This window comes from Notamacropus eugenii, chromosome 3, assembly GCF_028372415.1.
Source record: "Notamacropus eugenii isolate mMacEug1 chromosome 3, mMacEug1.pri_v2, whole genome shotgun sequence".
Taxonomy (NCBI): domain Eukaryota; kingdom Metazoa; phylum Chordata; class Mammalia; order Diprotodontia; family Macropodidae; genus Notamacropus; species Notamacropus eugenii.
The window spans coordinates 352,348,745-352,362,831 of NC_092874.1; the positions used below are offsets into that span (position 1 = coordinate 352,348,745).

At 36.9% G+C, this 14,087-nt stretch overlaps 1 protein-coding gene across 5 annotated transcripts in view; it reads right to left on the reverse strand.

Moving 5' to 3' along the window:
- The window catches only part of FER (FER tyrosine kinase), a 288,512-nt gene that overhangs the window by 14,756 nt on the left and 259,669 nt on the right, over positions 1-14,087 (reverse strand). For all 5 annotated transcript variants that reach the window (XM_072597264.1, XM_072597267.1, XM_072597265.1 and 2 more), the window contains one exon: positions 410-564. In XM_072597264.1, the coding sequence (XP_072453365.1) occupies positions 410-564 (155 nt within the window). The remainder of the gene's footprint in view (positions 1-409; positions 565-14,087) is intronic.

Consider the following 14,087-nt stretch of genomic DNA (forward strand, 5'->3'; position numbering starts at 1 on the left):
ATTTTTGATGTAGTCAGAGTCAAATACAGTCGTATATAAACTATTCTATTGCAGGGGCCCAGCACCAGAATCAGGGAATTATAGTTACTATGTTATATATTTCAACTATTTGAGTTAGTACAGATATTTTTGAGAAAGGGGAAAATATTTGTTATGGTTTTAAAATAGCATGTACAGTCATGTTTTCTTCAGAGGCAACCATAAATGAATCAGTCAGTGAAGTGCAAATGCTTTTTTGTGAAGAAATCTGATAAGCAATTCAAGCAAGTTTACAAATTATTGTGACCAAGCATATGCTGAAATTCTAAATTAGACTAAATTTCAAATTCTGTGATCTCCATTGCAAAGAATTTCACGCTTTATGTAACGCATTTTATATACTAAAAGGAAAGAAAGAATACATTCTTACCATAATTGAGGGCCTCTGGAGCAGTCCATTTGATGGGAATTTGCTTTAAGCCAGAAGATGAATATATGCCGCCATCTTCTTGACGAGACATTCCAAAGTCGCTGATTTTCAGAATATTATTTTCCCCTACCAGGCAGTTTCTTGCAGCAAGGTCCCTAAGTTAAAAGGAGACACAGAAAACATCTATTAATACAAACTGAAAGCTATTTTCAGGCTTATATTTTTAGGGTTTCTTCCACATATCTACAAAATAGATATGTCTAAAGCAACAGGTACTTCCACTGCTCAAGATGCCTCAGTGGTTCCGTACAGCCTCTATACAAATCATAAACTCCTCTGCTTGGCATTTCAAGCCCTTCACAGTTTGGATCCATCTTTCAAAGCTGATCACATATTACTCTTTCACACACTACTACAGTTCAACAAAACTGGTCAACTTGCTATTGGTATGTGTCGGTGTTCCAGGCTCCATGACTTGAATGTTCTCTCTCTCCTCACCTCTGCCTTTGGATTCTCTTTAAGATTCAACTTAAGTGTGAACTCCTACCAGAAGCATATTTGGAATTCCTCAGTTGTCAGTACTCCTATCAGAAATTTTGTTAGTATTCCCATAACAAATTACTTGCATTCATTTTCTGTTTTGTACATATCGTGGTTAGAGAGACAGCCTTGAAGTCAAGATTATCTGGGTTCAATTTCTACCTTTAATTACACAAATCATTTAATTTCTTAATGCCCCACTCAGGCAATTCCTAAAGATTACAATTTGCATATGAATCACTGATCTGCAGTGGTGGAGTGTGTTTCCTCACTGGGGAGCTTCCTACATGGATAAAATATCTGGTTGGGATGGAAGGAAGGTTGTCTTTACTTTTCCAGGCTCTTAGTAAAAAATGCTAACTGAACTGAATATAATTTATATATAATATGTATTTATATATAATATAAATACATACTATATATGATGTATTATAATATATATATATATAAAATTTATAAAGTCTGTGACTCAACAGTCATTCTCATCCTTTCTGTTATAGATCAAAATCATCTGTCTATTAATAGCCTTCATGTTCCAGGCAACATGTATATTTCAGTTTAAATGATAAAAACAAACACTTAAGACATAAAATGAGGTCAGAAGTACATACATAGCAAAATCAGCTTACTTTCCCCTCTGGATTTATCTTCTCTAACAGACTGATGAGCAGTCTCTCAAGGAGAGAGAAGGCTGGAGTGTAAAGAGTAACAAGGCACTGGAGAAACTAGAAACTCTTTTCATCTGCCTCTATGATGCTGGTTACGATAAAAAGCAATAAACATTTTCTGGACTGAAGCCATTCCTTTCTTTTTCCTCCAGCATTTTTTTTTCTGTCAAAAGAGCCATCACAGAGGAGTGGGGGAGGAGCCAAGATGGCAGAGTAGAAAGACACACATATGCTAGCTCTGAACCCACAGCTCATAAAATATCTGTAAAGAAGAACTCCCAAAAAATTCTGGAGTAGTACAAGCCACAGAACAACAGAGTGGACGAGATTTCCATCCCAGAGAGACCTGAAAACCTGACGCGAAAGGTCCGTTGCGCCCCGGACCCAGAGCAGAGCCCAGCCCTGCCTTGGCCACGCAGCACCTAGAGGAGCAGATCCGAGCAGGCTTCAGGGACAGAATCTCCAACAGCCACGCGGGTCCCTCCACCCACAGGTGACAAGGGTCAGTGAGAGAGTCTTTTTGGCTCGTCGAGAGGGGAGTGGGGTGTCCCCATAATTCAGGCCCCCTCGGGAGGTAGCAGCGAAGGCAGCAGCAGACAGGGGCTCCCCAAGCAGGGAGGAGCTCGGATCCATTGTTGAAGGTCTCTGCATAAACCCTCTGAGGGAACTGAGCCCCATGAGGCAGCCCTGCCCCCCATCCGAGCACCTGAACTTAATCTCACACTGAATAGCAGCCCCACCCCCACCCAAAGCCCTGAGGCTGGGAAGCAGCATTTGAATCTCAGACCCCAAGCACTGGCTGGGCTGATCTGGAGGTGAGGTGGGTGTGGAAAGAAAACTCAGAAGTCAAGTCACTGGCTAGGAAAATGCCCAGAAAAGGGAAAAAAAATAAAACTATAGAAGGTTACTTTTGTGGTGAACAGATAATTCCTCCCTTCCTTTCAGATGAGGAAGAACAATGCTTACCATCAGGGAAAGACACAGAAGTCAAGGCTTCTGTATCCCACACAACCAAAATAAATATTCAATGGGCTCAGGCCATGGAAGAGCTCAAAAAGGATTTTGAAAATCAAGTTAGAGAGGTGGAGGAAAAACTGGGAAGAGAAATGAGAGACATGCAGGTAAAGCATGAAAAGCAAATAAACACCCTGCTAAAGGAGACCCAAAAAAATGCTGAGGAAAATAACACCTTGAAAAATAGGCAAACTCAATTGGCAAAAGAGGTTCAAAAAGCCAATGAGGAGAAGAATGCTTTCAAAAGCAGAATTAGCCAAATGGAAAAGGAGGTTCAAAAGCTCACTGAAGAAAATAGTTCTTTCAAAATTAGAATGGAACAGATGGAGGCTAATGACTTTATGAGAAACCAAGAAATCACAAAACAAAACCAAAAGAATGGAAAAATGGAAGATAATGTGAAATATCTCATTGGAAAAACAACTGACCTGGAAAATAGATCCAGGAGAGACAACTTAAAAATTATGGGACTCCCTGAAAGCCATGATCAAAAAAAGAGCCTAGACATCATCTTTCATGAAATTATCAAGGAAAACTGCCCTGAGATTCTAGAACCAGAGGGCAAAATAAGCATTCAAGGAATCCACCAATCACCTCCTGAAAGAGATCCAAAAAGAGAAACTCCTAGGAACATTGTGGCCAAATTCCAGAGTTCCCTGGTCAAGAAGAAAATATTGCAAGCAGCTAGAAAGAAACAATTCAAGTATTGTGGAAATACAATCAGGATAACACAAGATCTAGCAGCTTCTACATTAAGGGATCAAAGGGCATGGAATATGATATTCCAGAAGTCAAAGGAACTGGGACTAAAACCAAGAATCACCTACCCAGCAAAACTGAGTATAATACTTCAGGGGAAAAAATGGTCTTTCAATGAAATTGGGGACTTTCAAGCATTCTTGATGAAAAGACCAGAGCTGAAAAGAAAATTTGACTTTCAAACACAAGAATGAAGAGAAGCATGAAAAGGTAAACAGCAAAGAGAAGTCATAAGGGACTTACTAAAGTTGAACTGTTTACATTCCTACATGGAAAGAAAATATTTGTAACTCTTGAAACTTTTCAGTATCTGGGTAGTGGGTGGGATTACACACACACACACACACACACACACACACACACAGAGCACAGAGTGAATTGAATAGAATGGGATCATATCTTAAAAAAATGAAATTAAGCAGTGAGAGAGAAATATATTGGGAGGAGAAAGGGAGAAATGGAATGGGGCAAATTATCTCTCATAAAAGAGGCAAGGAAAAGACTTTTTAGTGGAGGGAAAAAGAAGGGAAGTGAGAGAAAAACACGAAGTTTACTCTCATCACATTCCACTAAAGGAAGGAATAAAATGCACACTCATTTTGGTATGAAAACCTATCTTACAGTACAGGAAAGTGGGGGAGAAGGGGATAAGCAGGGTGGGGGAGATGATGGCAATGGGAGGAGGGAGCAAGTTGAAGTCAACACTCTTGGGGAGGGACAGGATCAAAAGAGAGAATAGAAGCAATGGGGGGGGCAGGATAGGATGGAGGGAAATATAGTTAGTCTTACACAACACGACTATTATGGAAGTCATTTGCAAAACTACACAGATATGGCCTATATTGAATTGCTTGCCTTCCAAAGGGAAAGGATGGGGAGGGAGGGATGAAGAGAAGTTGGAACTCAGAGTTTTAGGAACAACTGTCGAGTACTGTTCTTGCTACTAGGAAATAAGAAATACAGGTAAAGGGGTATAGAAAGTTATCTGGCCCTACAAGACAAAAGAGAAGATGGGGACCAGGGAAGGGAGGGATGATAGAAGAGAGGGCAGATTGGTGATAGGGACAATTAGAATGCTTGGTGTTTTGGGGTGGGGGGAGATAACTCTAACTTGGATGCTGCTACAATTTTTTGAGAGAATTATCTACATGATTAGCTGAGGTTGAAATTTTTCCTTAGGTAATGAATATGCTTTGTAATAAGTTTTACAAGTTGTGTGTTGTGAGAGTTACAACACAAAACTAATATGAGTAGGTCTAACTCAAAAAGAATGTATTATAGACCTCCCCATTTGCTGAAGTGACTACAAGGACCAGCTCTGTTATCAGGGAGAAGAATGTTTAACTCTTAGGAAAATCCACAAGTTCTAGTGTCTATATATGTAACTACTTTCTTCAATACAGTCAGGAAACACTGAACATGGACTGTACCATGTAATATCACAAAAATTAAGCAGAATGAATTTTAATACATGTTGGAGTCCTTTCCAAACTAACTCTCAGAGTACAGTAAGAGTGATGATTAATTATTTTGAACTTGACAAAATCATTAAAGAACATTTATGTATAAAATGACTAGAAAACTATATGAAACTATGAATCTCATGTACAGATTTTTAAAAAATACAAAATAAATTCAACATATTAATTTCGAAGCTGTCCTGCTTGTCTGTTTCCCTCTGAACAACTATTAGAACTGTTATATCAAAAATAAAATGCAACATGAAATTAGAAGAAAATGGTAAGATATGATGTGCAACGGGAAATGGATAAAAGACCAGGCATCAAGATAAATTCACCATTTCCTAATTGTTGATTCCTAATTATTGATGTAAATCAATTATAACAATGAGACCAAAAGGATTTAATACACAGCCAGTACACTCAATCTTGACAGTTATATGGCAGCCAAAGTCAAAATTGGTTTGCAATAAAAATCCGTAAAATCTTCTCGTGTATTGGGGGGAAATAATGAACAATATCACCTCATAAAATAGTGAGGCGTAGTAGTCAGAAAAACAATATTGGGGAAACTCTGGTAAGAGACTTAATTATGCCAGACCTCCCCAGGTTACTTACGTATGAAATCAGAGAACTGACGTCCTATGGTTAGCACAGTGCCTGGTACCTAACAAGTGCTTGATAAATGTTTACTGATTGACTGAAAGATGGCAAACAGATTGAAAACATAAAAGATAAATGAAAATTTATATAAGAGTCACTATATTTAGATCCTAACATTGTATTTCCCAACGTGCTAAACAAAGAAATAAAAATAGCACGAAGGAAATAAATATAGAGAGGATGAACTAGACCAAGGATAAACAGAAAAAGACGGAGGTGGAGATAGTTTTAGGAATATTGAGGAATTGATTTTTAGGATACCTCAAAGAACAGAAGCCACCAAATGTCTGCAAAAAATATGGATCTTATAAGTGAGTGGATGAGAAAAGGAAATCAAGAAAAACATCAAAAACCATGAGTTCATATGCCTGTTTTCCTATTACCACAAAGTTTTTGGTAGAATGATATACCCTTATTAAGGTTATCCTTGATGTAAGTATTAGATAGGAAAAGGCAGGTTTTTGCAAATAAAATAAATTCATACAATTAAGTGAAATATAAGATCTCAAAGTACTTAATATTTATTGACTAAACACCATTTATTTGGTAGAGCAAAATAGTCATAAACTACATGCTCATGTCAAAATTATACAAGATGCCTTTGAAAATGTGACAAAGATAACTTTGATGACAGAGAGTTGTTTTATGAATCTTAACAACTTCCATCCTCTCCTTCCTACTCCCTTTCTCTCTGGATAATTAATTCTTTTTTTTTTTTTTTTTTTTTTAGGTTAGGAGCAATATTATAGCTTCAGGTCTATTTTCTCTATTTTATGTGGTCTATATCATAAAAAAGTAATTAATACTATCACAATAGTTCAGAGCACCTGGTTAGAAAAAAAATCATTAACCATGAGCTCTATGTTCTACTTTAAATTTTCATTTGCATCGAGCTAGCCTTTAACCTCTTTATGTTTAAGGCAAAATTCAGAAAACAGGCCAAGAGGGAATCAGAATATACTGCAGTATGCTACTGGACATCACAAAGAGAAGTTGGAGAAAGAGTGAGAGTTTTTGGGGTTTTTTTTAAAGAATTTACCCAAGTCCTTTAACTGGTGGGTTCAAGTTCTGAAAAGGGAGTGTGGTAGAGTAAAAATTGAGCTGGACTTGAAGTCTGAGACCCTAAACTTAAATCATGACTACACCACTTAATAGCTGTGTGCCCTTGGGCAAGTCACGTCACTTCTCTTGTTATCTCAGTTCCTTATTTGTAAAATGAGGAGGCTTGATTCAATGGGCTCTGAAGTCCCTTCTAGCTTTAAATCCTATGGATCCTATGGTATAGGATCTTATGTTTTCTAACTTAAAGGTGTTTACCACTGTCCCAGAAGGTCCAAATGGACGAGGGACTTCCTATAAATGGTGGATTTCTCCAGATGCTCTTACTTTCCAGTGACTTTTTGCTGACTGTATTAAACTCCAGTACACTGCAGAGCAAACTAAATGAGATATACAAGCATTTAAGAGAGCTGAGTGTACCTACGTAAGAAAAACCAAGTGGATGAAGAATGCCTACTGTCCAGATGATGGTATGTAGTTGGACGGACAAATCAGAGTGCATATATGTTGAACAGACACTACAGATGGGTGATGAACTAGGCTTGGAACTGGACAGAAGAAGGATAGCAGGTTAGACTACATTTGGAAAACTGTATGGTGCTTCAATGACTCCTAGTTTCTTCTTGAAACAGAATTCTATTTTCTTAATATTATTCTTCCTGTGATGGCATATGGATCCAAGTTTCCAAAGAATTCAACTTGCATGTAACACAAAGGGCAGTTAGGAAATGTGTCAACACACCTGGCTCAAAATATGCATGCCTGAAATATAGATGCCTGTGTTGTGAGCATAAGGAGAAGTGCCTGTTTCCATCTGTTACAGGAAGATATGTATCTAATGTACCTAAATGTTATACCAAATAAATGTCTTACATGAGGTTGGTGTCAAAAGTGCTTTATTAAGAGAAAAAGTTAAGAGGAGACCGATAGAGTGGGATGTTTCTGGGAAGATGTGAGAGGTCACTATATAAAGAAATCTGAATACCAAGCCTCATATTTTCTTTTGAAGTGATTACATAAAGTATGACATATTCTAGAATTGCTGCATAAATAAGTTTACCTTCAACTGGAAACCAGATATTGGGTAGTAAATTAGAGCTTGGGAAATCAAAAATTAAAACTGCAAAAATTTCCAATGAATCACAACCTATAATTAAAATATTCACTTTGGTATCTATTTTCTTTAGCTCTGAAATGTGCAATGCTGTGTCTCTCCCTTTCTGAGTAGATTAATAATATATTAAACATGGTAAATCAGAAATGATTAGATGGTGGACATAGTTGTTCTCCCTATTTATTATTTCATTTCATACATCATTTACCATGTGTCTAGGCCAGTATTTATTTCTCACAAAGAAAAAGAACGAAAGAAATATTTACTTTGTTATAGGAAAGTTTTTCACATGGGATATAGAAGGTACTGAACCATCGTATTACAAAAGCAGCACTGATAATGAAAAAAAAAATCTCTTTGAGTCCTGAGGCTGTCCAGTTCTGAAAATAACGTCTTGATAGAACAGATTTTCTGGACTGTCCATCTAACGCAGGCAGCAGCCCAAGGTTCTCTTCTTAAGAAAGGGTAGAAAAGGGAAGAAACGTGGAGAAAGGTAGAACGAGTGTAAAGAAGAAAGTGAAGATAAGATTACACTGAAAATGGGGGGAAAAGTCAACACAAACTAAAACACACAAACATAAATATATATAGTAACATGTTAATACCTCTCCATATTTTAGTCTTGAGTATTGAATACTAATAGTGAGAAAACAATATACTGCCTGCCTCCACCACTGGTAGCAAATTGCATAGATGTGTGAATGAGGTGTATTTCTTTCTTTCAGGCTGAATATGACCCATCTTTTGTTGTTTTGCTCCTCTAGACTATGGAGTTATCTAGGAGCATTGTGGTTAACTCTTGAGAAATGCAGTAGAAACTAAGTTATGTTAAATTCCACAAAATGAAGCCAAAGTCTACACACTTACACACAACCAAAATAGAAATGATATGTGCATAGTAATTTACATCAGAATTCGATTTCAGAATAAGGACATGAAAATGTGCTTCATTATTTTTCTTCCTGGGTGTTGGTTTTATGCTTGTGTATTTTTGTGTTGACTTTTCCCCCAATTTTCAGTGTAATCTTATCTTCACTTTCTTCTTTACATTCATTCTATTTCTTCACTTTTTTTCCCTTTTCTGCCCTTTCTTAAGAGAGAACCTTGGGCTGCTACCTGTGTTAGATGGACAGTCTAGAACCAATACCAGGAAGAAAAATAATGAAGCACATTTTCATTTCCTTATTCTAAAAACGAATTCTGATGTAAATGGGCTGATGATTCCACATCATTATTGCTATGCACATATCACTTCTACCATCCCTGTCCACAGAGAACAACAGATACTTTAATAACCATCCCTTTACAATTCTAAATTGTAAATTGTACAATTTGGAAATAAAATTGATTTACTTTCCCATTGACCACAGAGGCTTTTCTCAAACTTTTCTTCCTTCCTCACAGTGGCTCCTCCTCCCCTGCCTTTTCAGCTAAGACCTTTAATTCATATTTCAGTTAAAAAAAAAAAAAGATACCATTTGCAGTGAGCTCCCCTTTCCCCCTTCCTTCTCCTCTTCATCCCACACTATACAGATGTCTTCTGTAACTATCTCCTCCTTCATCCATCTGACATGAAAAGGTGACCCTTCTCCGTGGCAAGATAAAGAACAAGTGGCTTTATGTCATTCCATCTCCTCTAGCAGTTTTTCTCGGGGAAAAAAAGGCCAAATATGATTACTATTGGATAAATGAGATGCTAAAAAGAATAATGGCCCTGTCTGACAACAATATGCAGAATAGGTCATAAAATGGGTCAGTTACCTGGGAAAGGACTGACACAGAACATAGTTTAAAAGTCTTTTGCTTTTTTTTCTCTTTCATTTCCTCTGTTTAAGGCTACTCTTCTGCAATGGTCATCACATTAATTCTAATCAGATATCAAATTTAGAAAAACTGCAAATAGCACAAATCTGGGATGACTAGTTAGTAAAACCTAGGATGACGGAGTTAGATCCTTTTATTCTGAATCCGTAATCTTTTTCTACTATGTCACATGGATATCATATACACTGGGGAATTTTTTTTTTAATAATGAATCTAAAAACTTAAAAGTATATCAGCACTTCTAAAACCAAAGCAAATAGTAATAGCTCACATTTTAGTTATAAATTCAATTAGAAAACCTTTGTTAATATTTTCATGTATTTAACCATTGTGCTTAATCTGCATTCTATATTTGCATTTTCAGATACATATCCCTCTCAGTCAATGTTCTACTGTTCTCAGTAGGATAATAGTTCGTAGGGCATGTAGGACACACTGCTAAATGAGATACTAATCTCAGTGGGTCTGTCCCTGGGTTTACATTTTAAATAAATATTGAACAAGTAATAAATAAAAATCAGTCTCGGAGGCATGTGGGGAAGCAAATGACAAAAAATCATGAAAAGTAAACAATGAAATATTTTTCACTCACAACGCTCCCTGAAATATAGTAAAATCTCAACTGGTAATTGAACAGCAAAACACTATTTCCTTTCTCAAATATCACATACCAAACATCAAGAGTTTTTTGAAGATACAATATAAAACATAATAAGGGTCTGATTCTAAAGCTACCTTCATTTTAAATGAGCAAAAATTGACTTTCTCATCATTCCTCCAGAGGAGAACAAAAGAAAAACAAAGATCCTATTAAAAACACACATAATTAAGACAAATTTTACATCCGCAATATCCCAAAAAGCATTTGTCCCACTTTGCACTCTGAGCCTCTCACTTCTGCGTCAGGAGGTGGGCAGCATGTTCCATCATTCAGCACTCTGGAACGGTGAGTCACGGCCAGAACTCTGAAGTGTTTCTGTCTTTGTCTACAGTGTTCTCCCTATCCCCGCTAGGTTCTCTTCGTATCTCTCCCTCCTCCTTCCATTTCAGGTGAGGTGAGTCTCTGCACCTTACTTCCCGTGAGTGTACATTCTTCCCCAGTCGTATCAGTTAAGATCACAGGCTCCTGGGCTGCGCACTCCCCGACATCCCCGACATCCCCCGACATCCGCCTCCTCCGCTGCATGGGCTCTTCCTTGTCCATGTCCTTATTCATGGAAGACCATTTCCCCCACTTTTCCTCTTTATTTCCCCCTCTCCCAGGGCTTTCCCACCTCATGCTTCCATTCCTCTGAGATCATCCAAACATAACAGAATTATGCCAAACCCTCCTTCTCAAACCCTTGATGATGATGAAATTCTGAGGCGTTAATGAAAACATCTTCAAACAACAGCGCAAACATTTAGTTGAGTCTCCTGTAATTTCTCACTCGTGTGTACCTACCTTTTTATGCTTTTCCTGAATCATACTGTTTGAATGTCAAATTTTCTATCTAGCTCTGATCTTCTGTCAAGAACGCTTGAAAGTCGCATTTCATTAAATATCCATTCTTTCCCTGTAGGACTGCACTCAGTTTTGCAGGGTAGTTTATTCTTGGTTGTAATCCAAGATACTTTGGTTTCTGGAAAAGCATAATCCAAGGTCCCTTTCTCTTTTTAGTGGTGGCTGCTAAATTTGGTATGATCTTGACTGTGGCTCTGAATTCTTTACTTCTGGCTGCTTGCAGTATTTTCTTCTTGACTTAAGAACTCTTGATTCTAGCTATAATATTCCTGGTAATTTTTATTTTGTAGTTTCTTTCAGGATGTAACTCATGTCTTCTTTCAATTTCTATTTTACCCACTGGTTCTAAGATATCTGAGTTGTTTCCTTTGATCATTTCTTGAAATATGATGTCTATTCTTAAATTTTTCACTCCTTGATCTATTTTCCAGGTGAATTGTTTTCCCAGTAAGATACCTGATCTTCTCTTCTACTTTTCAGTCTTTTGACTTTTTGAAAAAACTTATTCCTTGATGTCTCATGAAGTCATTAGCTTCTAATCAGACAATTCCAATTTTCAAGGGCTTATTTTCTTCAGGAAGATTTGGTACCTCTTTTACCAAGCTGTTAATTCTCTTTTCACAACTTTTTTTTTTTCATAGTTCATTTCTTTTCCCATTTTTTTCCTCTAGTGCTTTTATTTTTAATAAATAAATACTGCAGGTTCAGAGTGACTAAATTGCTAGCTCCCCTTTGCCCTAGTTATTCGGTTACAAGCTTCTGTGCTGGGCTAAAGGCTAGAGGTGAGTTGTTGCTCTACTCCTGGGTTCACATTCTATGTTTCGGGAACTTATTGCTTGTTTGGTACTTAGCTAGGCACATTTTTAGGGACTGGTCCTCTCTGCCCCGGGGAGAGCTAGATAACAGATGATAGAGCTGCCAGATGGTACCTTTTCCTGCTACCAATGCAATTTCAGTGGTCTCCCGGGATCTCTTTCTGCTCCAGTTTCCTACCATGATGCTCTATCTTGGACCCCTTTCCTACCTCTGGGTGCAGAAATAATATGTCCTGCTGTGACTACTGAACTGCACTCCTGGCCAGCTCCCACAGACCGCTGTCTGTCTTTCTATGCTGCCCTGGGCTAGAAAAACTGACTCTGACTTTTTCTTGGCTTTCCTGATTGGAATTTAGTCTGGTGCAGTTTTAGGTTGATGTGGAAGAGGTATGCTGGGTGAGCTAAGCAAAATGCTCCCTCTCATTCCTCAATCTTGACTCTTCCCCCCTCCCCATGAATTATTTCTTATAGTATAAGAATATTCTATTTTATACACACACATACATACACAAAATCATAACATACAATGCCTAAATTATGGGCATTACCTTAGTTTGCAATTCTTTGCCACTACAAAAAAACTATAAATATGTATGTGTGTGTGTGTGTGTGTGTATATATATATATATTTATATTTATATGTATGTATATATACATATGTATGTATATGTATATATGTATATGTTTTGCTTAGGACTAATCCCTCCCTTAACCTACTCTCCTAATTTCCCCAAAGCTACTTTCAATACTACACCTCTGCCCCCAAAGGACCTCTACTGAAAATTAAAAACATCATAGAGAAAAAACAACTTTTAAAGACTTTAAAACTCTGATCAATGCAGCTAAAGGCATGAGTCAAGAAAATTAAAAAACATGCTACTCACCTCTTGACAGAGATGTGAAGGCATAAAATGTATAAAGAAACATATATGTTCAGACATGGCTAATGTGGGGACTTGTTCTGACAGAGTAGGTGAATATGAATTGAGAAACTATTTTTGGGAGGGTTATTTTTTAAAATTTACTCAATGGAGGAGGGACAAATTAATGAAGTGGGAGAGACAGATGAATAAGAAAACTTATTATTTAAAAATAAAAATAATAAACAAAATGAAACAAAACAAGATGAACAGCCTTTCCTCTCACTCCCGGAGAATGGAAAGTACAATTTACAGCTACCTGAAGATAAATGGAATAATTCTAAAGGCTGCACTTGAAAAAAAAATCATTTCTTTTAGTGACAGAAAAAGTGAGGACACACTACTTATTAAATTAAGTATGACTTCATCTGTCATTAATTCTAGAATCTATTCATCTTCTAAAATTAATCCCAAAACATACTTTCTTATGGGTGAAAAACATAAAAAATAGGCAAGTAATTTTCACTTTAGCATTTTGTAATTAGCAGACTAAATAAAAGTCAGTTATTATAATTTCAAGTAAAATGTTTCTACCTTCCCCCCAAACATAAAGAAGCAATGATGCAAAAAAGCATTAAAAGTCAATTAAATTCAACACTTCTTAAGTACCCACTCTGAATGCACATACCAGGCAATGTGTTCACAAAGATAAAATATGACAGTCTTTCCTCAAGGGTCTTATATTGTATTAGAAAATAACTGCTCACATTTCTATAAGCTTTAAGATTTATAAAATATTTTTCTTACAGCTACTTCATGTAGGAGCCATCTCTAAAGTCTCCATGATTTCAAGTTATAGGTCAATTTCAATTAGAGAAGACACTTCAATTTTTATTTGAATTAGAACTTAAATGAGTAAATACTTTGGTCTAATAGTAGTATTAATTGGTATTTGAGGTGCAGGTCTTTCAAATAATCTAGCAGAATGGATTAATATAGCTGATTGAGTCACATATTTAATTTCCATAGCAAGTTAATTTGAAAAAGCAGAACTGAGAATTCCCAAGATGCAAGGTTCTAAGAAGGGGAGTGGTCATCACCATTCTTCCTTCCCTTTCCCCCCTTCTAAAAGTGCCAAGTATAAATTGTTTCACTGGCCATTGTGGAGTCATTCAGATAAAATATCACTCAGCCAGCGCAATAGTAACTGTGAACAGGGATGGTGCATTCCTTTTTAGGCTAATGGACTATGTTTCTATTTACAAGGGAAGCTCTATAGGGCATGAAAACAACTATATGTAAACAAGTTATATACAAGACAATGTGGAGCTAATCAACACAGAGGCAGTACTAATATTAAGAGGGACTCAGAAAGGCATTTTGTAGAAAGTGTGATTT